The following is a 25,071-nucleotide window of genomic DNA, read 5'->3' on the forward strand; positions in this document are numbered from 1 at the left end:
TATTCTCTTCATGAAAGGCTGGACAACGCCGAGTGGTGACGTTTCCTCATTGGGCGGAAGGTTCGGTGGCAGTCGTCGGTCTTCCAGCTGGTGGGAGTTGGCGTCGCGGTGCTGGGCGCTGGGACCCTAGTTTGTACAGTTTGGGAAGTCGGGTTGTGGGGTCGCACCTGTCTGTCGGCTCCTTGGCTTTCCTGGGTCTTCTCCCTCGGCGTGGGGCCTCGCGAAGGAATCCCGGGCCCTTTGGGCCACGGCGTTGGTGCCTGCTTTTGCGGTAAGTGTCTGCTTTTTCCCGCCCCAGTATATGGAGGGTCAAGTAGGGGCCGCCCCAACCCTGCTTACGGGGCAAGAGACTCGAGAGAGAGTTGGTTTCCCTGGCCACCGGTTGTCGTCACTGAGAATGAGGTTCTCTAGCTCTTCTTTATCTCATGTCCACTATCAGAACTTTTATTGAAAGATGCGCAGTGCCCTTTTCAAGTTGTCTTCAGATTTACCAGAGCCAAATAAGATGTAGACAGCTGCAAGCCTGACTCTTTGTTTTGCTTTCCTGATAAAGGGACTACTTCCACGAAAATCTTGTGACAAGTACCAGATTTTATTTTTCTTTGCGTTCATAGTGCTTAACACATTGTCTTGCATGTAGTAGGCGTTCAATAAATGAGTAAGGGATATCAGTTCAGTGCCAATAATGATTTAAGATGTGTCATGCTGATAGCGCTCCCTGTAGCATTTGACGCTACTGACCATCCATTTTTTTAAACTCTTTACCTTGTTTTTCTTGTTGCTTTTCTCACTTGGTTCTTTCATATATCTTATCCAACAAAATTAGTAGTTTTTTTTTTTTTAATAGCTTAGTAGTAATAAGTTTTTAGCTGTAGAGGGACAGAACAGGATAACATTTAGGAGCTAACAGTACGATCATAGAGAGGCACATAAATAATCTGTTATATCAAGGTGGGTAATGAGAAACTCTAGTTAGGTGTAAAGAGCCATAGAGAGGTACGAGGGGACATAGATGAGTGTTAGTGTGCTCCTTGGGAGATTTGTGACCCTGAACAAGTTGCTATTCCAAAATAGACTCAATTTTCCCATCTACGTTATTATGAGGGTGAAGGGATATTAGGTAACCTGTAACTTACAGTGCCTAGAACGCAGCAATGGTGGTGCCAAAGGGGAAGGGAAATATCTCCCTCAGGCCCCTTTCCGTCTATTTTTTGATATGGTCAGTTAGTATTTTCTGAGTTAATATAAAATGCTGTGCAAAAGCATCTTCAGGCTCTCCTTACAAACATATTTATTACTCCTCTAATTCCACTTATCTGGAAATTCTGGAGCTGCCATATTTGGTAGCTTTTACTGAAAACAAAAAACCACTGATTTTCTGTGTACCTTTGGGGAAAGGACAGGAATTAGTAAAAAGCATAGGGTTGATATGAGTTGGAATCGACTCGATGGCAGTGGGTTTTTTGGGTTTTTGGTCTGTTTCTTTGTTTATTATTCTCAGTCTTTATTATTGACTCTCTTTTCAGTTGGCCTTTAGCTGGTGCTATAACCCTGTTGGTCTTCTACAGGCTCTCCACAGTTCTCATCTACATCTGTGGCTTCCATGGCATTGTCTTTGTATACTAGCCGTTTCCAAATCTTTTTCTCTAGTACCTGTCTCCTGTGTAATAGTTCCGTAGCTTTCTCAAAATCAGCAAGTCCAAAACTAGTTTTGCTATTTCCACCTTCCTTTTTTTCATCATAACTTATATCATGCATACAAAAGTGCCAAAAGTGGTGATTCCCCGAGTGTTTTTCATTCTTGACCCCTTTAAAAACAAACAAGCAAACAAACCCATTGGTGTCGAGTTGCTTCCGACTCATAGCAGCCCTATAGGACAGACTAGAACTGCCCCATAGAGTTTCCAGTGAGTGCCCAGTGGATTTGAACTGCTGACTTTTTGGTTAGCAGCTGTAGCTCTTAACCACTGTGCCACTAGGGTTTCCTTTGATCTCTTACTAGTTGAGTTTTGTGATATATCTGTGTGTTTAATTTAAGAAAGGATAACAATGTGAACGCCTGTGCATCCATTTATCCTACCAGTAGTAAAATATTACAAATAACCTTTAAAGACCCTTGAACCTTTTCTCTGTTAACTCTCTTTCAAACCTGCTTCCCTTTTTGCCTTCCATTCATTGGTTAATGGCCATCACTAGCCATTCTCCTTATTCAAACTTGGAATCTTTTTTGCTTTCTGTTTCTCCTTCATTTTCCATGACCATCTGGTCATTCTGTTCTGTAGATTCTGCTTCATGGAATAGCACTTGGCTGTGGCCCCTTCTCTCCATTTTGCCTTCTGCTTCCCTAGTTCAAGCCCACTTCTGTCATTAGACTTTTTGGGGTATGGTTAGTGTATATAGTGTCTTCTCTTTCAGGCTTTCTTCTTCCAGTGTATTTGCTGCATTGTTTCTGAAGATATTTTAAAAATATACAACAAATTCTTGATTGCCTTGTATCCTTTGAGAGTCCCTGGGTGGTACAAATGGTTAAAGCACTGGGCTACTAACTAAAAGGTTGGCAGTTCAAGTAAACCCAGAGGTGGCTTAGAAGAGAGGCCTGGTTACCTAGTTTTGAAAAAAATTAACAATTGAAAACACTGTGGGGCACAGCTCTACTCTTGATACACGTGGGGTTGCCATAAGCCAGAATTGACTCCATAGCTACTGTCTTTTTTTTTTTTTTTTTGTATCCCTCGAGGAGTCCTTAATGCAGTAATTTTTTAAAATAATTTTTATTGTGCTTTAAGTGAAAGTTAGCAAATCAAGTCAGTCTCTCACATAAAAACTTATATATGCCTTGCCACATACTCCCAATTACTCACCCCCTAATGAAACAGCAACACCATTCCTCTTCAAGTTGTCATTCCCAGCATAGTAGACTATATGATTGTCCGATTCAGAACGGCCAATACCAGTCCATTTCAGCTCACTAATGCCTAGGATATCGATGCTTATGTGTTCCATTTCATTTTTGACGATTTCCTCCTAGATTCATGCTTTGTACATTCCAGGTTCTGATTATTAATGGATGTTTGCAGCTGTTTCTTCTCATTTTGAGTTGTGCCATATCAGCAAATGAAGGTCCTAAAAGCTTTACTCCATCCGTGACATTAAGGTCGACTCTACTTTGAGGAGGCAGCTCTTCCCCAGTCATCTTTTGAGTGCCTTCCAACTTGGGGGGCTCATTTTCCAGCACTATATCAGACAGTGTTCTGCTGCTATTTATGAGGTTTTCAATATCAAATGCTTTTCAGAAGTAGACTGCTGGGTCCTTCTTCCTAGTCTATCTTAGCCTGGAAGCTCAGCTGAAACCTGTCCTCCATGGGTGACCCTGCTGGAAGAGGAATGGTGTTGCATTCATCATCAAAAAGAACATTTCAAGATCTATCCTGAAGTATAACGCTGTCAGTGATAGGATAATATCAGTACACCTACAAGGGAGACCAGTTAATACAACTGGTATTCGAATTTACGCACCAACCACTAGGGCCAAAGATGAAGACGTAGAAGATTTTTATCAGCTGCTGCAGTCTGAAATTGATCAAACATGGAATCAAGATGTATTGATAATTACTGGTGATTGGAATGTAAAAGTTGGAAACAAAGAAGAAGGGTCAGTAGTTGGAAAATATGGCCTTGGTGATAGAAACAATGCCGGAGATCGAATGATAGAATTTTCAAGACCAATGACTTCTTCATTGCAAATACTTTCTTTCACCAGCATAAATCTATACACACGGACCTCGCCAGATGGAACACACAGAAATCAAATTGACTACGTCTGTGGAAAGAGACGATGGAAAAGCTCAATATCATCAGTCAGAACAAGACCAGGGGCCAACTGTGGAACAGACCATCAATTGTGCATATGCCAGTTCAAGCTGAAACTGAAGAAAATCCGAGCAAGTCCACGAAAGCCAAAATATGACCTTGAGTGTATCCCACCTGAATTTAGAGACCATCTGAAGAATAGATTTGACGGATTGGACACTAGTGACCGAAGACCAGACGAGTTGTGGAATGACATCAAGGACATCATCCATGAAGAAAACAAGAGGTCATTAAAAAGACAGGAAGGAAAGAAAAGACCAAGATGGGTGTCAGAGGAGACTCTTAAACTTGCTCTTGAGCGTCGAGCACCTAAAGCAAAAGGGAGAATTGCTGAAGTAAAAGAACTGAACAGAAGATTTCAAAGGGCCTCTTGAGAAGACAAAGTAAAGTATTATAATGACACGTGCAAAGAGCTGGAGATAGAAAACCAAAAGGGAAGAACACACTCGGTGTTTCTCAAGCTGAAAGAACTGAAGAAAAAATTCAAGCCTCGAGTTGGAATAGTGAAGGATTCCATGGGGAAGATATTAAACGATGCAGAAAGCATCAAAAGAAGATGGAAGGAATACACAGAGTCATTCTGCCAAAAAGAATTAGTCGATATTCAACCATTTCAAGAGGTGGCGTATGATCAGGAACCGATGGTACTGAAGGAAGAAGTCCAAGCTGCTCTGAAGGCATTGGCGAAAAACAAGGCTCTAGGAATTGATGGAATATCAATTGAAATGTTTCAACAAACAGATTCAGTGCTGGAGGTGCTCACTTATCTATGCCAAGAAATATGGAAGACAGCTTCCTGGCCAACTGACTGGAAGAGATCCATATTTATGCCTGTTCCCAAGAAAGATGATCCAACCGAATGTGGAAATTATAGAGCAATATCATTAATATCACACTCAAGCAAAATTTTGCTGAAGATCATTCAAAGATGGCTGCAGCAGTATATCGACAGGGAACTGCCAGAAATTCAGGCCAGTTTCAAAAGAGGACGTGGAACCAGGGATATCATTGCTGATGTCAGATGGATCGTGGCTGAAAGCAGAGAATACCAGAAGGATGTTTACCTGTGTTTTATTGAGTATGCAAAGGCATTCGACTGTGTGGATCATAACAACCTATGGATAACACTGTGAAGAATGGGAATTCCAGAACACTTAATTGTGCTCACGAGGAACCTTACATAGATCAAGAGGCAGTTGTTCAGACAGAACAAGGGGATTCTGATTGGTTTAAAGTCAGGAAAGGTGTATGTCAGGGTTGTATTCTTTCACCATACCTATTTAATCTGTATGCTGAACAAATGTGAGAAGCTGGACCATATGAAGAAGAATGGGGCATCAGGATTGGAGGAAGACTCATTAACAACCTGCATTATGCAGATGACACAACTGTGCTTGCTGAAAGTGAAGAGGACTTGAAGCACTTACTAATGAAGATCAAAGACCATAGCCTTCACTATGTTTTACACCTCAACATAAAGAAAACGAAAATCCTCACAACTGGACCAATGAGCAGCATCATGATAAACGGAGAAAAGATTGAAGTTGTCAAGGATTTCATTTTACTTGGATCCACAATCAACAGCCATGGAAGCAGCAGTCAGGAAATCAAAAGACGCATTGCATGGGGCACATCTGCTGCAAAGGACCTCTTCAAAGTGTTGAAGAGCAAAGATGTCACCCTGAAGACTAAGGTGCACCTGACCCAATCCATGGTATTTTCAATCACATCATATGCATGTGAAAGCTGGACAGTGAATAAGAAAGACCAAAGGAGAGTGGAGGCCTTTGAATCGTGGCGTTGGTGAAGAATATTGAATATGCCATGGACTGCCAAAAGAACGAACAAATCAGTCTTGGAAGAAGTGAGGCCAGAATGCTCCTTAGAGACAACGATGGGGAGACTGCGTCTTACTTAATTTGTACATGTTGTCAGGAGGGATCAGTCCCTGGAGAAGGTCATCATGCTTGGCAGAGTACAGGGTCAGTGAAAAAGAGGAAGACCCTCAACGAGGTGGATTGACACAGTGGCTGCAGCAATGAGCTAAAGCATAACAACAATTGTAAGGATGGCTCAGGACAGGGCAGTGTTTTGTTCTGTTGTGCATAGGGCCGCTATGAGTCAGAACCAACTTGATGGCACCTAACAACAACGAAACAGCCTGCTTTCTCCCTCCACTCTCTCTTTTCGTGTCCATTCCGTCACCTTCTAACCCCCCTACCCTCTCATCTACCCTCCAGGCAGGAGATGCCAGCATAGTCTCAAGTGTCCACCTGATCCAATCCCTGTCTGAAGAGTTGGTTTTGGGGATGGTTCCTGTCCTGGGCCAATCCCTGTCTGAAGAGTTGGCTTTGGGGATGGTTCCTGTCCTGGGCCAACAGAAGGTCTGGAGGCCATGACCACCGGGGTCCTTCCAGTCTCAGTCAGACCGTTAAGTCTGGTCTTTTTGTGAGAATTTGGGGTCTGCATCCCACTGCTCTCCTGCTCCCTTGGGGATTCTCTGTTGTGTTCCCTGTCGGGGCAGTCATCAGTTGTAGCCGGGCACCGTCTGGTTCTTCTGGTCTTAGGATGATGTAGTCTCTGGTTCATGTGGCCCTTTCTGTCACTTGGGCTTGTAATTACCTTGTGTCCTTGGTGTTCTTCATTCTCCTTTGATCCAGGTGGGTTGAGACCAGTTGATGCATCTTAGATGGCTGCTTGCTAGCGTTTAAGACGCCAGACGCCGCTCTTCAAAGTGGGATGCAGAATGTTTTCTTAATAGATTTTATTATGCCCGTTGACTTAGACATCCCCTGAAATCATAGTCCCCAAACCCCTGCCCCTGCTACACTGGCCTTTGAAGCATTCAGTTTATTCAGGAAACTTCTTTGCTTTTGGTTTAGTCCAATTGCGCTGACCTCCCCTGTATTGTGTGTTGTCTTTCCTTTCACCTAAGGTATTTCTTATCTACCATCTAGTTAGTGAATACCCTTCTCCCACTCTCCCTCCCTCCCTCCTCTGGTAACCGCAAAAGAATGTTTTCTTCTCAGTTTAAACTATTTTTCAAGTTTTTATAACAGTGGTCTTATACAATATTTGTCCTTTTGCAACTGACTAATTTCACTCAGCATAATGCCTTCCAGGTTCCTCCATGTTATTAAATGTTTCACAGATTCTTCACTGTTGTTTATCGATGCGTAGTATTCCATTGTGTGAATATACTATAATTTATTTATCCTTTCATGCATTGATGGGCACCTTGGTTGCTTCCATGTCTTTGCTATTGTAAACAGTGTTGCAGTAAACATGGGTGTGCATATATCTGTTCGTGTAAAGGCTCTTATTTCTCTAGGCTGTATTCCAAGGAGTGGGATTGCCAGATCGTATGGTAGTTCTATTTCTAGCTTTTTATGGAAGCGCCAAATTGATTTCCAAAGTGGTTGTACCGTTTGACATTCCCACCAGCAGTGTATAAGTGTTCCAATCTCTCCACAGCCTCTCCAGCATTTATTGTTTTGAGCTTTTTGATTTAATGCCAGCCTTGTTGGAGTGAGGTGGAATCTCACTGTAGTTTTGATTTGCATTTTTCTAATGGCTAATGATCGTGAGCATTTCCTCATGCGTCTATTAGCTACTTGAATGTTTTCTTTAGTGAAGTGTCTGGCCATATCTTTTGCCCATTTTTTAATTGGGTTATTTGTCTTTTTGCAGTTGAGTTTTTGTAGTATCATGTAGATTTTAGAGATCAGGCGCTGATCAGAAATGTCATATCTAAAAACTTTTTCCAGTCTGTAGGTAATCTTTTTATTCTTTTGGTGAAGTCTTTGGATGAGTATAGGTATTTGATTTTTAGGAGCTCCCAGTTATCTAGTTTTTGTTCTGCACTCTTAATAATGTTTTGCATACTGTTTATGCCATTATTAGGGCTCCTAACGTTGTCCTTATTTTTTCTTCCATGATCTTTATCGTTTTAGATTTTATGTTTAGGTCTTTGATCTCTTTGAGCTCGTTTTTGTGCATGGAGTGAGGTATGGGTCTTGTTTCATTTTTTGGCAGATGGATATCCAGTTATGCCAGCACCTTTTCTTAAAAAGACTATTTTTTCCCCATTTAACTGTTTTGGGGCCACTGTCAAATATCAACTGCTTGTACGTGGATGGATTTATGTCTGGATTCTCAATTCTGTTCCATTGGTCCATGTATCTGTTGTTGTACCAGTACCAGGCTGTTTTGACTACTGTGGCGGCATAATAGGTTCTAAAATCAGGTAAAGTAAGGCCTGTTATTTTGTTCTTTTTCTTCAGTAATGCCTTATTTATCTGGAGTCTCTTTCCCTTCCATATGACGTTGGTGATTTGTTTCTCCATCTCATTAAAGAATGTTGTTGGGATTTGGATTGGAATTCTAATGCAGTAATTCTTAACCATGGCTGTACATCAGAATAGCCAGTGAAGTTTTTGAAAATAGAGATGCCTGATTTGCTATCCTAGTCAAGGATTAGGTGAGACTGCTTCCCCCATGGGCATGTTATCAGGAGGGATCAGTCACTGGAGAAGGACATCATGCTTGTAAAGGAGAGGGTCAGCGAAAAAGAGGAAGACCCTCAATGAGATGGATTGACACAGTGGCTGCAGCAGTGGGCTCAAGCATAACAAAGACTGTGAGGATGGCGAAGGACAGGGCAGTGTTTCGCTGTATTGTACATAGGGTTGCTATGAGTCAGAACCGACTTGACAGCGCTTAACAACAACAACAACTTCTGTCAAAACGTGACGTGTACCATCCCTGAACAGTCTGATTGAGCATGTAATTTTTAGCTGAAACGTGTTACCAACATATTGAAATAACCCATTGCTTGAGCATATGGCTCTCAGCCATCCTCTTCTCATTTTTTTTACTCCATGCTCTTTTCAGCATTAAGTAAAGTATTTCTAAGGCTTTCTTTTGATTTTGTGTTAATTTTGCTCTTGGTAACATTTACCCAAAGATTCTTTTATTATTGACCTGGCCACCAAAAATTATCTTAAAGGATTCCCAGTGTTTTTGAGTTATTACCCTTTGTTGCTAATTGAATATTTGTTATACGTTGGAGCCCTGGTGGCGCAGTGGCTAAGCGTTTGGCTGCTAACCAAAAGATTGGCAGTTTAAATCCACCAGCTGCTCCTTGGGAACCCTGTGGGGCAGTTCTGCTCTGTCTTGTAGGGTCGCTATGAGTTGGAATTGATCTGACAGCGACTCAACTCCTACTCAACTATGAAGTGTTGGCTGTGGTTTTATTTTGAGTTTTAAAAATTAAAAAAAATTGTTCTAATGAGGAGAGAATTTCCTTTGGTGCAAAATTAAGGCAGAAGAGTTAGTGGTGGTGTGATGCGTGGTTTAACTTGTGACATAACAGGGGAATCTTGTCTTCGTTATGATGTAATTTATTGATTTGCAGTTAAAACTTTTCTCATGCTGAGCCTATTCCTGGAGCACCCAGTAGTGTTTAATTAATGGTGGGAACTCCATCTGAATCCCTAGTCTATTAACAAATAGCACTCTTATCTCACAATGAGCACTTTGGGCAATAAATAATTTTTCTCTTAGATTTAAAAATGCTCTCAGTCATTACCGAAAATTTGGAAGATTCAAAAAGGTGTAAACAACAAAATAAAAATTACTAGTTATTCACCATCCAGAGATGGAAAATATATATTTTTAACAGTGTTATTGAAATATAATTTACATACCATACAATTCATCTATTTAAGTGTACAATTAATGGTTTTTATTGTATTCACAGAGTTGTGCAGCCATCACTGTAATCAATTTTAGAACATTTCATTGCCCCATGAAGAAACCCCATACACATAAACAGCCACTCCTCGTTTTCTCCCACTCCCCCAGCCCTAAAGCAACTGTTAATCCACTTTCTGTCTCTATAGATTTGCCCATAAAAAAATTTCCCTCATTTCTGCTCTCCCCACGCCCCTGAAAAATAAAATCTAGGGGAATATATATATTAAATTGTTATTGGTGGTTACCACTTGGTGGAAGGGGCCAGGATTAGGGGAATTATCTTTTCTACTTTAAATATTTCTGTAATGTTTGAATTTTTGAAATGAACATGTATACTCTTGTAATCATAAAACATAAAAATTATTTCTTCGGGAGAGTAAGTAGATTGAGAATGGAAAAAAAATCGTAAATTTAAAAACCATAATTAACTTTATAAAGTTAGTTATTCAGATGTAATAATTTTACCAAGTAAAATATCTGTAGAACGTTTTGTTAAATAAATTTTTTGCGATCAAGTTTATGTTTAGTATTATAATTGGGAAACCAAGAATTGATTGTTGGCTATTAGGTAGTTAATGGAAAAGTATATTTCTAAGGATATTTATTAAAAATAATGTATATTTAGTAGTTGAGGCTAATATTGATCCAATAAATTAGTCACTGACCAGGCTTAGAAGAACTTTTTTGTAGGAATTTTCGTTTTAATAGAATTTGAAATCGCTTGTCGTTAGAGTCTTTTCGTACAATCTCAGATCAGGCAAGGTTCTGGCAAGAATATCTTGTAATTGTTTGTGTAGAGAAAAGCGGCTCTTTGGAGATGCAGCTTCTATTGTGTAATAACCAGGTACTTGTAATTGGTGCTAATTGTTAAGATTCCAGGGGTGGTTCCTGGGTAATGGGACAGGCACTTTAGTAGGGTTGTTTAGAAAATTTCCAGCCAACTTATACTCCAGGTAATATTATAGGGAGAGCCATTTGGTATCATTCAAGAAAGGAAGGAATTTAACAGCTAGGCACTTGCAGAAAATTTTACACATACTGTCCTGTTTAATCCTCACAAAGGCCCTTCAGGGTAACTGCCTTAACAACGGTATCTCCATTTTGCAGGTGAGGAAAGTGAGCCTCAGAGAGATTAAGTAACTTGGCCAAAGTAAATCCGCCAGTATGTAATAGAGCTGGGATTTGAACCCAAGTCTGTCAGACTCCAAAGCCCGTGCTCTTTCCAGTGCTTCACACTGCAGCGGGAAAGTATGATACTTGGGCCTGTGCTTGCCTTACTTAGGGCACCTCAAACCCCGAGCCTGGTTCCCTCACCTCACGATCCGACTCCTAGTCAGACTTCTGTTAGGAGAACATGTCACTGGGGTCGGTATCAGTCCTCGTACGTCATGATTGCAGTGGTACTTAACAGTTCTTCCTGGACATTGCAGTTACTCTTCCACAGAAATGTGTATCTGTCTTTGCAAATATGATTTCTCCTTTTATAATACTGCACCAAAAGTTAGTCCCTAGAGTCTGCCAGTAGAGGTATTCAGCCCTGTTATTTAAAGCATCATTCTTACTCTAGGACTTACGGCTGGGTGTTGTGTCGTCAAGGGACTCTGGGAAGTTCTTTCGCTGTTTTGTAGTAGTAACTGTTCCATTCCCTAACCTGCCTGTGTCATTGAGTTGTTGTGAAGGTAAAATGAGATAATAGTTGTGCAAAGGGAGCCCTGGTGGTGCACTGGTTAAAGCACTTGGCTGCTAACTGAAAGGTGGTTGGAACCCACTAGCTGCTCTGCGGGGGGAAAAACATGTGGCAGTCCGCTTCTGTAAAGATTTACAGACTTGGAAACCCTATAGGGCAGTTCTACCCTGTCTTACAGGGTTACTTGGAGTCAGAATCCACCCGAAGGCAACGGGTGTATGGGTGAACTGTACAAAAGTGCTCTATAGTAATTCCCTACCTTCCTAACAGCTCTAACTAGAGATTCCACTTTTATGAAATTCTTGCACACACAGATTTCTATAAATCTTTTTAGTAGCCAGGAAAATTTTGAGTGTGCATGAATTGTGAATTACTCCAATTTGAGAATTAGGGTTAGCTATTAAAATAAAAAAGGAGCCCTGGTGGTACAGTGGTTAAGTGCTTAGCTGCTAATGGAAAGCTTGGTGATTTGAACCCACCAGCCACCCTGCAGGAGAGAGATGTGGCAATCTGCTTCTGTAAAGATTACAGCCTTGGAAACCCTATGGAGTAGATTTACTCTGTCCTATAGGGTCGCTATGAGTTGGAATCTGTTCCATGGCAATGGGTTTTTGGTGGGGGGGGTGTTTTAAAATAAAGTGTGCATCTTAGAACAGGGTGAGGTTAATTTTTAAGTATCTTGTTGGAAAGGCACGGTAGGGAAATTTTGAAAAATTTGTAATAAGTAATGGTGAGTGAATATTAGTTGTGCAGTATCAGATCTAGATGTTTGATTTCTCTTGCTACCTTCCTTGGTTTATTTTGGTGCTCTTTAAGAGATATTTGTAAAGCCTTTTATGACTTGAGTTCCCTAGTCTTGTTTTTTTTCCTAAGGTCTTAAATACATCATTTCATGTGTTCATCAAATGCATTTTTATTAGGACTTACTATATAAGAGCAGTGAGTTCACGAGAGAGAGCCAAAGAGACAAAAATCCCTGCTGTCATGTAGCTTACATTTCATTTATATTTCACAAATACAAGTAAATCATTTGTCAGTTCAGTTGGTAATAGAGCAATAAGGAGAAATAAAGGCAAGAGGGGCTGCAATTTTAAATAAATAATTAGGGAAGGCTTCATTGAGAAGTGGCCCTGGGCAAGTACCTGAGTAGATGTGGAGGGTAGCTCTGTTGCCAGCCAGGGGAAGAGCATGCCAGCTCGTGCCAAAGTCCTGAGGTGGGAATGTACAGCAGCAATAGCAGGGAGGTCTGTATGAGTAAAACCAAGTGGGTGTATGTGTTTCGGTTATGGTGAGGGGTGCCTTGCAGACCATCCTGAGGATTTTACCTCTACATGAAATGGGAGGTTATTGAGGGTTTTGAGCAGAATTCTACCACCAGAGTTTTCAGAAACATAGTCTTGGAAATGGTAGAGGAAATACTGTATAAATAAAAGGTGTTGTTAGATATTATTATTCATTTACTGAAGTGCATATTTTTAAAATAAAAAATTAAAAAAATATGCTGCTAATAAGTACTTACACAAGGAAAACTATATTGGAAAACTTCACAGAATTTTTTTTTTTTTGTAATTTAAAACAGCCAGGCAACATGAGAAGTTAGGTTGTACTTAAGAGTTAACTAGTATAGCTTTTTAAAATGGAGGATGATCTGTTTATGACATGATCTCTAAAAAAGGTAATTGTGGTGTCATAAATAGGATTATATCCCTCCTGGTGATACGGGGGTAAAGGAGATGAATTCAAACAGCTGACTCTTGTTTTTACAGGACAAATATTTACTTAAGCAGTAATGATTTAGTATAATGGATATTGAACAAGAAATAAGGCCTGAGTATTTTACATGAAGTAGTTGCTCTTTCGAGTTACGTAACCATGTAATTGTAAGACATTTACGGTAAGCAGTTAAAAAAAAAAACAAAAACTCCATCAAACGTTGATAGTAATTTTCTGAAGTTCTAAATTACCAAATTTTGAGTGTAAGTGTAGTGTTTAATTTATAGCTCAACCAAGAATATCTCTTTGCTGGTGATGGGTACTAGAAAGCATTTTCCTTTCCTGCTTCTTTTGACTCTTCTTATTTCTGCATTCTCTGAATGAGTCAACTATTTTACTGCCTGGTTCTGTCCTTCTGTTTCTCTTTTTTTTTAATCTCCTGGAGACTTTGTTATGAGATTTAGTCTTGTTAATCTTGGTTGGCTAAATTAGACTAGACCAGCTTGGAAGGATTACTGAAACAGTCGTTTTAAGCAACTCTTATGGTAGTATTGTTCATATTGATATTTCTTAAACGGGTTTTCAGAGCCCTTTATCCTTTATTTCTTTCTGACTATATAGCCCTCCGTTCTGACCAGAATGTTTTATTTACGTTCCCCTAAATGCTCATTGGAAGCCCTGGTGGCGTAGTGCTTAAGAGCTATGGCTGCTAACCAAAAGGTCAGCAGTTCGAATCCACCACGCGCTCCTTGGAAACTCTGTGGAGCAGTTCTACTCTGTCCTACAGGGTTGCTATGAGTTGGAATCGACTCGACGGCAATGGGTTTTTTTGGTTAAATGCTCAGTAGTTTGGCAGTTTGAATCTACCAGATGCTCCTTGGACTCTCTATGGGGCAGTTCTACTCTGTTCTGTAGGGTCACTATGAGTCAGAATTGACTCGATGGCAATGGGTAAATGCTCAGTAATCTATAAATCTTAATGCAATATAAAGTGTAAGTATGTCCTAGGATTTTCTTTGTCTTTCTTTCGGCTTACGCTATTCACCTTCCAAAAATTCCCTTCTTTGCTCCTAACTACCTATCTCAATCTTACCTATTTTTCAGTACTGAATTCATATTCATCCTTTTCAGTAAAGCCTAATTTGTCCACCTCAACCCAAAATGTTTTTTCTTCCTTTGAATTTTTACAGAAATAATCATTGACCAAAACCAAAAACCCGTTGCCGCCAAGTTGGTTCTGACTCATAGCCACCCTGTAGGACAGAGTAGTACTGCTCCATAGGGTTTCCAAGGCTGTAAATCTTTACAGGAACAGATTGCCACATCTTACTCCCTTTTGGTTTTCAGCTGAGCACTTAACAATTGTGCCACCAGGACTTCACTAATCATTGCAGTCGACCATAAACTTGTATTGCTAACTTTGAACTATTGGTTGTCCTTTTTGTAATTTTACTGTTTATTTGTGTGCCTTGTCTTGCCAACTAGTTAATAAATTAAGGACAAGGACTACAAATCATATTTGCTTGCTTAAAATCCTTAAAGCCTGGCATTCCGATTATATGTAGTATGTACATCTGTATGTTTTATAAAATCATAGAATTATTTTTTATTCTACTTTAGGTGAAGGTTTATAGAGCAAATTAGTTTCTCGTTAAATAGTCAATATACATATTATGTTGTGACATTGGTTGCCAAAAACACCACTACATGTCAATACTCTCCCCTTCTCAACCTTGGATTCCCCATTACCATCTTTCCTGTCCCCACCTGCCTTCTCCTTGCCCCTGGGCTGGTATGCCCATTGAGTCTCGTTTTATTTTATCAGCCTGTCTAATCTTTGGCTGAAGGGTGAACCTCAGGAGTGACTTCAGTACTGAGTTGAAAGGGTGTCCAGGGGCCATACTCTCAGGGTTTCTCCAATCTCTGTCAGACCACTAAGTCTGGTCTTTTTTTGTGAGTTAGAATTTTGTTCTGCATTTTTCTCCAGCTCTTTCCAGGACCCTGTATTGTGATCCCTGTCAGAGCAGTTGGTGGTGGTAGCTGGGCACCATCTAGTTGTGTTGGACTCAGTCTAAGTGAAGGCTTTGGTGGTTGTGGGCCATTAGTGCTTTGGACTAACCTTTCCCTTGTGTCTTTGATTTTCTTCATTCTCACTTGCTCCAGGTGGGGTGGGACCAGTAGAGTATCTTAGATGGCCACTCACAAGCTTTTTAAGACCCAAGATGCTACTTAACAAAGTAGGATGTAAAACATTTATAAATTATGTTATGCCAGTTGAGCTAGATGTCCCCCAAGACCGTGGTCCCCAGCCCTCAGCCCAGTAATTCGGTCCCTCAGGGAGTTTGGATGTGTCTGTGAATCTTCTATAACCTTGCCTTGTACAAGTTGTGCTGACTTCCCCAGTCTTGTGTACTGTCTTATGCTTCACCAGAGTTACCACTTATTTCTTGTCTAGTGTTTTTCCCTCCCCACCCTCCCCTCCATCATAACCATCAAAGATTGTTTCTTTGGGTGTGTAAACTTTTTCATGAGCTTTTAATAATAGTGGTTTCATACAGTATTTGTCCTTTTGTGATTGACTTACTTCACTCAGCATAATGCCCTCCAGATTTCATCCATGTTGTAAGATGTTTCCCAGATTCATCATTGTTCTTTATTGTTGCATAGTATTCCATTGCTTGTATGTACCATAGTCTGTATATCCATTGCATCTGTTGATGGGCACTTGAGTTGTTTCCATCTTTTTGCTATTGTGAATAATGCTGCAGTGAACATGGGTATGCATATGTTTATTCATTGACGTCTCTTATTTCTCTGGGATGTATCACTAGGAGTAGGATTGCTGGAATTTCTGTTTCTAGCTTTTTAAGGAAGCACCATACCGTTCTCCAAAATGATTGTACCATTTTACATTCCCACCAGCAGTGTATGTAAGAGTTCCAGTCTCCCCACAGCGTCTCCAACATTTGCTATTTTCTGTTTTTTTTTTTTTTGATTCGTGCCAGTAATGTGTGGGTGAGATGGTGTCTCATTGTGGTTTTGATCTGCATTTTTCTAGTGGCTAGTGATTAAGAGCACTTCGTGATGTGTGTGTTAGCTGCCTGAATGTCTTTGTTGGTGAAATGTCTGTTTATTTCCTTTGCCCATTTTTTAATTGGATTATTTGTCTTTTTGTTGTAGAGGGTAAATCATAGAATTTTAGAGCTGGAAAGGACCTTTGACGTTACCTTGTTTTAGATTTGCATATCAGGTACATCTATAAAATGGGAAGAGTAATAACATACCTCTTTCCTTGGCTGTTATTAGAATAAAATTAGATAATGTCATGGATGTAGAATCAGCATAGTGCTTGTCATACAATTATGACTCAACAGTTGCTTTTCTTTGTACTAGAAAAGTTAAGTGATTAATTTTTTTTTTTATATTTTGCTTAGGATCAAGAAACAAAGTAGTTTTCAGAGTCCTTTAATGAGATATAATAGACAACATTCTTGGGTAGAGAGCTCACCTTTTTCTTTCTCCCTGTCTTTCATTCTCTCTCCCTTTCTGTTTCCTTCTTTCTCTCTAATTTAAAAACATTCATGATACATCAATTAGTTGTTTATATTTACAATTATTATGCCAAAGTGAGAACAGGTTTAATTTGAGATCATGTCATTTTTTTTCCTCAAAGGGTATTATTTAACATATTAAATTTGCTGATTCCTAAAGGTGATTCCAATGAAGTATTCAAACATAAAGCATCATAACCAAGTGACAGTTGTATCTTTTGAACATGACTGTATTGAAGCTGCAGGGTGAGGGTATAAAAGCTGGAATTAATTCTATCTAAAGAACTCTTTTGGCACAGTAGATAAGTGCTTGGCTGCTAACCAAAAGGTTGGTGTTCTAACCCACCCAGCAGCACTGCTGGAAAAAGACCTGGCGATCTGCTCCCATAAAGATTATACCGTTGGGCAGTTCTCCTCTGCCATATGGGGTTGCTGTGAGTCAAGATCAACTCTGAAGGCACCTAAGAACAACAACCAACATTAGAGTGCTTTAATTTTGACTTACATACTTTTCTTTAGAAGATTTCAGTTATGGGAAATGAAATTGATTCTTTCCAAATGCTTTCATTTAATTTTTGTTTTCTTCCTAGATTTCCTCATAAGTGTGTCTTAAGCCTTCAAGATGGTACTAGCAGACCTTGGAAGAAAAATAACATCAGCATTACGCTCTTTGAGCAATGCCACCATTATCAATGAGGAGGTATGAGAAATACATGTGGTTGTGGGTCATCACTAGCATCTGGAAAGATGGATCGTCACTAAACCTTATGTTTGTGTTTATTTTAATGTAGATTTAATACTTCTGGTAAAAACCTAAAACTGAATGTAGTAGAGAGTGTTTCTGTATTGGTAAATCAGCTTACTGTTAATTTCAACTTTCTATAATCATCCCCCAAATAAACCCCTTAACGTACATGTAAAAGTACCATACATTTTATCTTTTGAAAATAACTTAGATCTAGAAATATACTTTTGCTTTTTCTCTTGACATGGACCTAAAACCTGAGAATCCTGCTTCCTTTTTGTTGGCTAGGTGTGTGCTTCCCTGCTTATCTGCACCTTTCTGCTTGACTTTTTTTTAGCATTCATCTTCTAAAAGGCTAGCATTTTCATCTTCACTTCTATGATTTATTTTCTCTGAAATTCCCATTGAGTTTTTTTGGAGATTTTGAAAGCTGACTCCTTATATGGTATCTGAAATGTTTGACTACCTTGCTTTATTATTTTAACTTAAGATAGTTCTTTCTCTCATTTTCCATCACAGATTACGTTTTAATGGTTCGTTAATTTAAAAAAGCTTGAGTTTAGTCTACTAGTTTATTTTACATTTTGTGGCACCAATGGAAGAAAGTGCTGAATTTGATGTAAGAGGGCCTTGGTTAGTGTCCCACTTTAGGCATTTCCTAGCTGTGTGATATAACTTTGGGCAAGTGAACCTCAGGTTCCTTAATGTATAAAAAGAGAGGATAGCATTCACCTTACAAGATGGTTTTACGGATCAAATTAAATGGTAGATTAAAAGCGCTTCCTAGCTTGAAGGTTTGAAAAAAAAAATTCTAATGCAGAATTTTATATGACACTTAAGTAATGAAATTAAATACTTTTGACAACACCTTAGAGATTGCCTGGTCCAGTCTCTCATTTACAGATTCACACTGAGTAGTGCCAAAATGAGAAGAAACAGCTGCAGACATCCATTAATAATCAGAACATGGAGTGTATGAAGTATGAATCTAGGAAAATTGGAAATTGTCAACAATGAAATGGAACACATAAACATCGATATCCTAGGCATTAGTGAACTGAAATGGACTGGTATTGGCCATTTTGAGTTGGACAGCCATATCGTCTACTATGCCAGGAATGGCAATTTGAAAAGGAATGGTGTTGCATTCATCATCAAAAAGAACATTTGAAGATCTATCCTGAAGTACAACACTGTCAGTGATAGGATAATATCCATATGCCTACAAGGAAGACCAGTTAAGATGACTGTTACTCAAATTTATGCACCAACTACTAAGGTCAGAAAATGAAGAAGTTGAAGATTTTTACCAACTTCTGCAGCCTGAAATTGATCAAACATGCAATCAGGATGCACTGATAATTACTGGTGATTAGAATACAAATGTTGGAAACAAGAAGAATCGATAGTTGGAAAATATGGCCTTGGTCATAGAAATGATGCCGGAGATCACATGATAGAATCTTGGAAGGCCAACGACTTCTTCTTCTTGCAAGTATCTTTTTTCGCCAACGTAAACAGTGACTGTACACGTGGACCTCACCAGATGGAATACACAGGAATCAAATTGACTACATTGTGGAAAGAGAGGATGGAAAAGTCCCATATCATCAGTCAGAACAAGGCCAAGGGCTGACTGTGGAACAGACCGTCAGTTGCTCAGATGCAAGTTTAAGTTGAAACTGAAGAAAATTAGAACAGGTCCGCAAGAGCCAAATTACAATCTTGAGTATATCCCACCTGAATTTAGAGACCATCTCAAGAATGGATTTGACATGTAGGACACTAATGACCGAAGACCAGATGAGTTGTGGAATGACATCAGGGACATCATACATGAAGAAAGCCGGAGGTCTTTAAAAAGACAAGAAAGAAATAAAAGTCAAAAACGGATGTCAGAAGAGCCTTTGAAACTTGCTCTTGAACGTCAAATAGCCAAAGCAAAAGGAAGAAATGATGAAGTAAAACAGCTGAACGGAAGATTTCAAGGGGTAGCTTGAGGAGACAAAGTATTGTAATGATATGTACAAAGACCTGGAGTTAGAAAACCAAAAGGGAAGAACACACTCAGCATTTCTCAATCTGAAAAAACTGAAGAAAAAATTCAAGCCTCGAGTTGCAGTATTGAAGGATTCTATGGGAAAAATATTAAAAAACGCAGGAAGCATCCAGAGAAGATGGAAGGAGTACACTGAGTAACTATACCAAAAAGAATTGGTCGATGTTCAACCATTTCAGGAGGTAGCATATAATTAGGAACTGATGGTACTGAAGGAAGAAGTCTAAGCTGCGCTGAAGGCATTGATGAAAAACAAACCTCTTGGAATAGATGGAATACCAATTGAGATGTTTCAACAAACAGATGCAGCACTGGAAGTGCTCACTCGTCTATGCCAAGATATTTGGAAGACAGCTACCTGGCCAACCGAATGGAAGAGATCCATATTTCTGCCCAAGAAAGGTGATCCAACTGAATGTGGAAATTATCGAACAATATCATTAATACCACATGCAAGTAAAATTTTGCTGAAGATCATTCGAGAGTGGTTGCAGCAGTGTTTCAACAGGGAATCGGAGAAATTCAAGGCGGATTGAGAAGATGTGGAATCAGGGATATCATTGCTGATGTCAGATGGATCCTGGCTGAAAGCAGAGAATACCAGGAAGGTGTTTACCTGTGTTTTACTGACTATACAAAGGCATTTGACTGTGTGGATCATATCAAATTATGGACAACATTGTGAAGAATGGGAATTCCAGAACACTTAATTGTGCTTATGAGGAACCTGTGCATAGATCAAGAGGCAGTCGTTTGAACAGAACAAGGGAACACTGTGTGGTTTAAAGTAAGGAAAGGTATGCGTCAGGGTTGTATCCTTTCATCATACCTGTTCAATCTGTATGCTGAGCAAATAATCCGAGAAGCTGGACTACCTGGAGAAGAATGTGGCATCAGGATTGGAGGAATACTTGTTAACAACCTGTGATATGCAGATAATACAGCCTTGCTTGCTGAAAGTGAAGAGGACTTGAAGCACTTACTGATGAAAGTCAAAGACCACAGCCTTCAGTATGGATTACCCCTCAACATAAAAACCAAAAAAACCAAACCCACTGCCATCGAGTCAATTTCGACTCATAGCAACCCTAGATGACTGAGTAGAACTGCCTCGTAGGGTTTCTAAGAAGCATCTGGTGGATATGAACTGCCAACCTTTTTGGTTAGCAGCCGTAGCTTTTAATCACTACTCCACCAGGGTTTCCCCTCAACATAAAGAAAACAGAAGTCCTCACAACTGGAGATAAATGGAGCAACCTCATGATAAACGGAGAAAAGATTGAAGTTGTCATTCATTTTACTTGGATCCACAATCAACACCCATGGAAGCATCAGTCAAGAAATCAAAAGACACATTGCATTGGGCAAATCCTGCAAAAGGCTTTTTTAAAGTGTTGAAAAGCAAAGATGTCGCCTTGAAGACTTAAGGTGCGCTTGACCCATGCCATGGTGTTTTCAGTTGCCTCATATGCATACAAAAGCTGGATGGTGAACAAGGAAGACCAGAGAAGAATTGATGTCTTTGAATTGTGGTGTTATGAAGAGTATTGAATATACCATGGACTGCTAAAAGAACAAACAAATCTGTCTTGGAAGAAGTACAACCAGAATGCTACTTAGAATCAAGGATCGCGAGACTATGTCTCACATACTTTGGACATGTTATGAGGAGGGATCAGTCCCTGGAGAAGGATATCATGCTTGGTAAAGTAAAGGGTCAGCGAAAAAGAGGAAGACCATTAACAAGATGGATTAACACAGTGGCTGCACCAATGTGCTCAAGCATAACAAGGATTGCAAGGATGGTGCAGGACTGGGCAGTGTTTCGTCTTGTTATACATAGGGTTGTTATAAGCCGGAACCAACTTGATGGCATGTACCAACAACAGCAAATTTCACATGTTTATTTACTGGAAGGGAAACCCTGGTGGTTTAGTGGTTAAGTGCTACAGCTGCTAACCAAAAGGTCAGCAGTTGGAATCCACCAGGCGCTCCTTGGAAACCCTGTGGGTTGGTTCTACTCTGTCCTGTAGGGTCACTATGAGTCAGAATTGACTCGACAGCAGTGGATTTGGTTTTTTGGTTTATTTACTGGAAGAACCAGTAATAGAATCTTCTTTTCCTAACTCCTCATCCAGGACTTTTTCTAATATTCTTATCATTAAGTAATAAATCATAATTTAGACCATTGTTTAGTCTTTGGAATATACAATAAATAAAACTACAGATTTCTAAAAAAAAATTTTCCTATGTGTAGCCCATACGCTCTTGTGTTTATAGTAGAGAAAAAGAAAACAAGGGGAGAAGCGCCTGGTGGGACATAGAATAACAGCTGGCTTGAATTGGCAGCTTCTTTCTTCTTGGTACTGTGGTGCTAGGGAATTAACAAGGAGAAATTCCTCTATTGAGAGAGAAGTTCCGTTTTTATCAGGCCCTTTTAATGAGGGATAGGGAAACCTGACAAGCCTTTGTAGGGCATAAGTGAGTTGAGGAAGAGGATTCATTCAAGAAGTATTTGAAGACCTACATTTTTACAAATATTTTTGCTGGCACCCAGGGTATAGCAGTGTTAAAAAATAGACTAAAATTCCTGCCCTTATGGAACTTGCATTCTAGTGTGTGAACATTTATATACATGAGCGGCTAATGCCTCATCTTTTCTTAAGACTTTATGGTTTCTGACCTTTTAACCATGGTACCTTGCAACTCACACATGTTTAGCGATAGTGAGGTATTTGTGAAGCATAATTTCCTTCCCAACTTTGTGCCTCTGCTCTGAGTCGAAATGGTAAGGCAGTAGGTGGGACTGGGTGAATTTCTTCTGTCACATTTTGCTCCACGGTAGTTCAGTTAAGAAACGAAGATGTTGTATTATGCAGTCCTGTGATTCAGAGATGAGCTGTTCAATGACATGGAAAACTTCAATGGCAACATTTATTGTGTAGTAACTTTATTTGGTTTGGAAATTGTCTTTATTATTTTCAAATAGGAATCATGGTAATACTTGGTTGAGGAAGCTAAATATGATGTCTTCTTTTGACAAAATGATTGGACATTTAATAAGGTTATCTCCCTAAGGCTAAATGAAAAACATTTTTTCAATAACGTTGTATTGTTTTATCTTTATTAAGCTGTAGTAATAGTAATACAGTGATGACTGATCAACCAGTGTTTTTAATGTGATTAAAATGATACACTGAGTGTTTTTCATTTTTATTTATTTATTTGCAGGTGTTAAATGCTATGCTAAAAGAAGTATGTACAGCATTATTGGAAGCAGATGTTAATATTAAACTGGTGAAGCAACTAAGAGAGAATGTTAAGTAAGTTAAATTAATCAGTTTTTTTTTTTAAACAGGCAAAACTGAGCTTAGTTTACTGAGGTGAGGCACTAACTAGAAAAGTAGGCTCTATCATGAAACATTTCTGCCATATGGTACTGGAAAAGAATAGAACTCATAGGTTGGAAAATTGCATGTGTTGTATGTTTCCACATCGATGGTTCACAGAATAAGCTACATGTGACTTTCATTTAATTATGGATTTTTTTAATCCATTTATCATATACTGTATACTATTTTAATAAAAAAGCCTTTTAACAATTTAGATTCCTTATAGAAAAGTGGTACCATTTTATCCTCTTCAGGCTTCAGATGACATTAACAGTCTCCTTCGTTGTTAGAGAATTGCATCTTCTCTGTTCTCTTTTTGTTTCTCTCTCTGTGTATTCTGAAGGAGTAACATTTGTGGTCTCAGTTATTGTATTCACTGGGAGAGGCCCTGAGTGGGTCAGGGCACAGAATGGTACAGACACTTCACTTAACTGCTTGAGTTCTAACTCTGATCATACTCAGGCCATCCATCCTTTTTGTATTGTTAGACTGGGTAATAAGTTTAGAACTACTAGCGTTTAAGCACTTAGAGAAAGGAGTCCTGTTTTCTGCTAGTTGTAAAGATGTATAGAAAAACAGAATTAGTGCTTTGCAGTGATGTGAGAACAAATTAATATTTAAACTTTCAAATAAAAGCCTTTAAAAGCTAACCAAAGTCTTGCATCTAATATTTCATTGTAAATTTTTTCTGACATAGATTTAGAAATCTATAGCAGTTATATACATGTCAATTGGAAAATTATTAATGTGAATGATTAATTATTCATACCTTCTTTGATGCAGGAGGTTATTTTTTTAGAGTGTCTTAACTAGCTTTTCTTCCCCTTACTCCCAAACCCTACCATCGTGAAGGTCTGCTATTGATCTTGAAGAGATGGCGTCTGGTCTTAACAAAAGAAAAATGATTCAGCATGCTGTATTTAAAGAACTTGTAAAGGTAAAAGTATATCATGCTCATGCTGTGATTCTCTATAGACTCTGGATAAAAATGCACCAGCACTACAAAGAGGAATACTATTCAGGATATTTGTTTATGTGCTTGTATGGTGTATTCATCTGTATTAAAATGTTGGTTGAAGGATTTACTCTTTTCTAAGGTGGTGTATTTTTATGATAGAATTTTCCGAATATAGAATTCTGTATAGAGATTTGAAGTCCAGTACTATTCCTGCTAAGGAGCTGTCGTGGCACAATGGTTAAACAAAAGATCGTTGGTTTGAACCCACCTGGCAACTCCACGGAAGAAAAGATCTGGTGAGATCTGCTCCTGTAAAGATTACAGCCTAGGAAACCCTATGGGGCAGTTCTACAATGTTACAGGATCACTGTGACTCAGAATCAACTCACTGGTGCACAGCAACACTATTCCTGCAAAGAATGTGAAAGCCAAGTTGCAAAGAGAAAAACTTCATTAATTCAGATTAATTGATGGAAGGGCCTGTCTGAGTTTATCCTCTTTTTGATACCAGGCATTGCCTAGTGAGTGCCCTGTGTGGCCAGATGGTTTACATGCTCAGCTGCTAACTGAAAGGGTGGAGGTTCTAGTCCACCCAGGATTACCTTAGAAGAAGGGCCTGGTGTTCTGCTTCTGAAAAATCAGCCATTGATAAACTTAGGGAGCACAGTTCCCTAAGGGATCACCATGAGTCAGAAATGACCTGAGGGCAATTGATCCTTTTTTTTTTTTTAATTTATTGCCTAGTGAATGTTCTACTTTTGTACTGAAAGCCACACTTGGCAAGTATTCTTGTCTACACAGCTCACTGTATAAACAGTTCTCTTTGAACAGAACAAATATCCCAACTCATGCCTAAATAATGAGCAATTTTGAATTTGTGAAGTTTTATTTTACAAGCAGTAAATATAGCCCATTGCCCGGCCTTATCTTAGAACTAACATTGCTGCTGCTGCCATGAACATTTTGGTAAATATCTTAGAGCTTTAGAAACTATGTGAGTCCAATGGTAGGGAAAAAAGGGAAGGAACTATTTAAAAAAATATCTAGAGATACAAATGTTCACTAGAAGTTCCCTAGTATTTTTTCTTACATTGTATGAATATTTTCATTTACTCCTTTGGTGCAAACATAGCATTTACTTTGAAGAAGTCCGGTATCACAGATGCTTATGTTGTTGCAGTTGAGTCCACTGGGGTAATTAATGAAGGAAAAAAAAAAAAGAAATTCAGACCTAAAAGAGGTCAGAATTTATCCAATTTACACTTTCCAGTTTACAATTGAGAAAAATGAGGCATCTAGTTAGTGGCAGACCCAAGTCTGATCTCTAAACTCCTTGTAT

The 25,071-nt window shown here is 39.2% G+C and overlaps 1 protein-coding gene across 2 annotated transcripts in view; it reads left to right on the forward strand.

Moving 5' to 3' along the window:
- Window positions 1–9: 9 nt before the first annotated feature.
- LOC100667206 (signal recognition particle subunit SRP54) overlaps window positions 10–25,071 on the forward strand; it is a 91,844-nt gene continuing 66,782 nt past the window's right edge. The window contains exons 1-4 of one of the 2 annotated variants that reach the window (XM_064292396.1): window positions 10–271; window positions 17,169–17,278; window positions 22,614–22,705; window positions 23,627–23,711. In XM_064292396.1, coding sequence (XP_064148466.1) covers window positions 17,201–17,278; window positions 22,614–22,705; window positions 23,627–23,711 — 255 coding nt within the window. In that variant the 5' untranslated portion in view covers window positions 10–271; window positions 17,169–17,200. The remainder of the gene's footprint in view (window positions 272–17,168; window positions 17,279–22,613; window positions 22,706–23,626; window positions 23,712–25,071) is intronic. The other variant, XM_003408833.3, reaches the window with a different exon arrangement.

This window comes from Loxodonta africana, chromosome 10, assembly GCF_030014295.1.
Source record: "Loxodonta africana isolate mLoxAfr1 chromosome 10, mLoxAfr1.hap2, whole genome shotgun sequence".
NCBI lineage: Eukaryota > Metazoa > Chordata > Mammalia > Proboscidea > Elephantidae > Loxodonta > Loxodonta africana.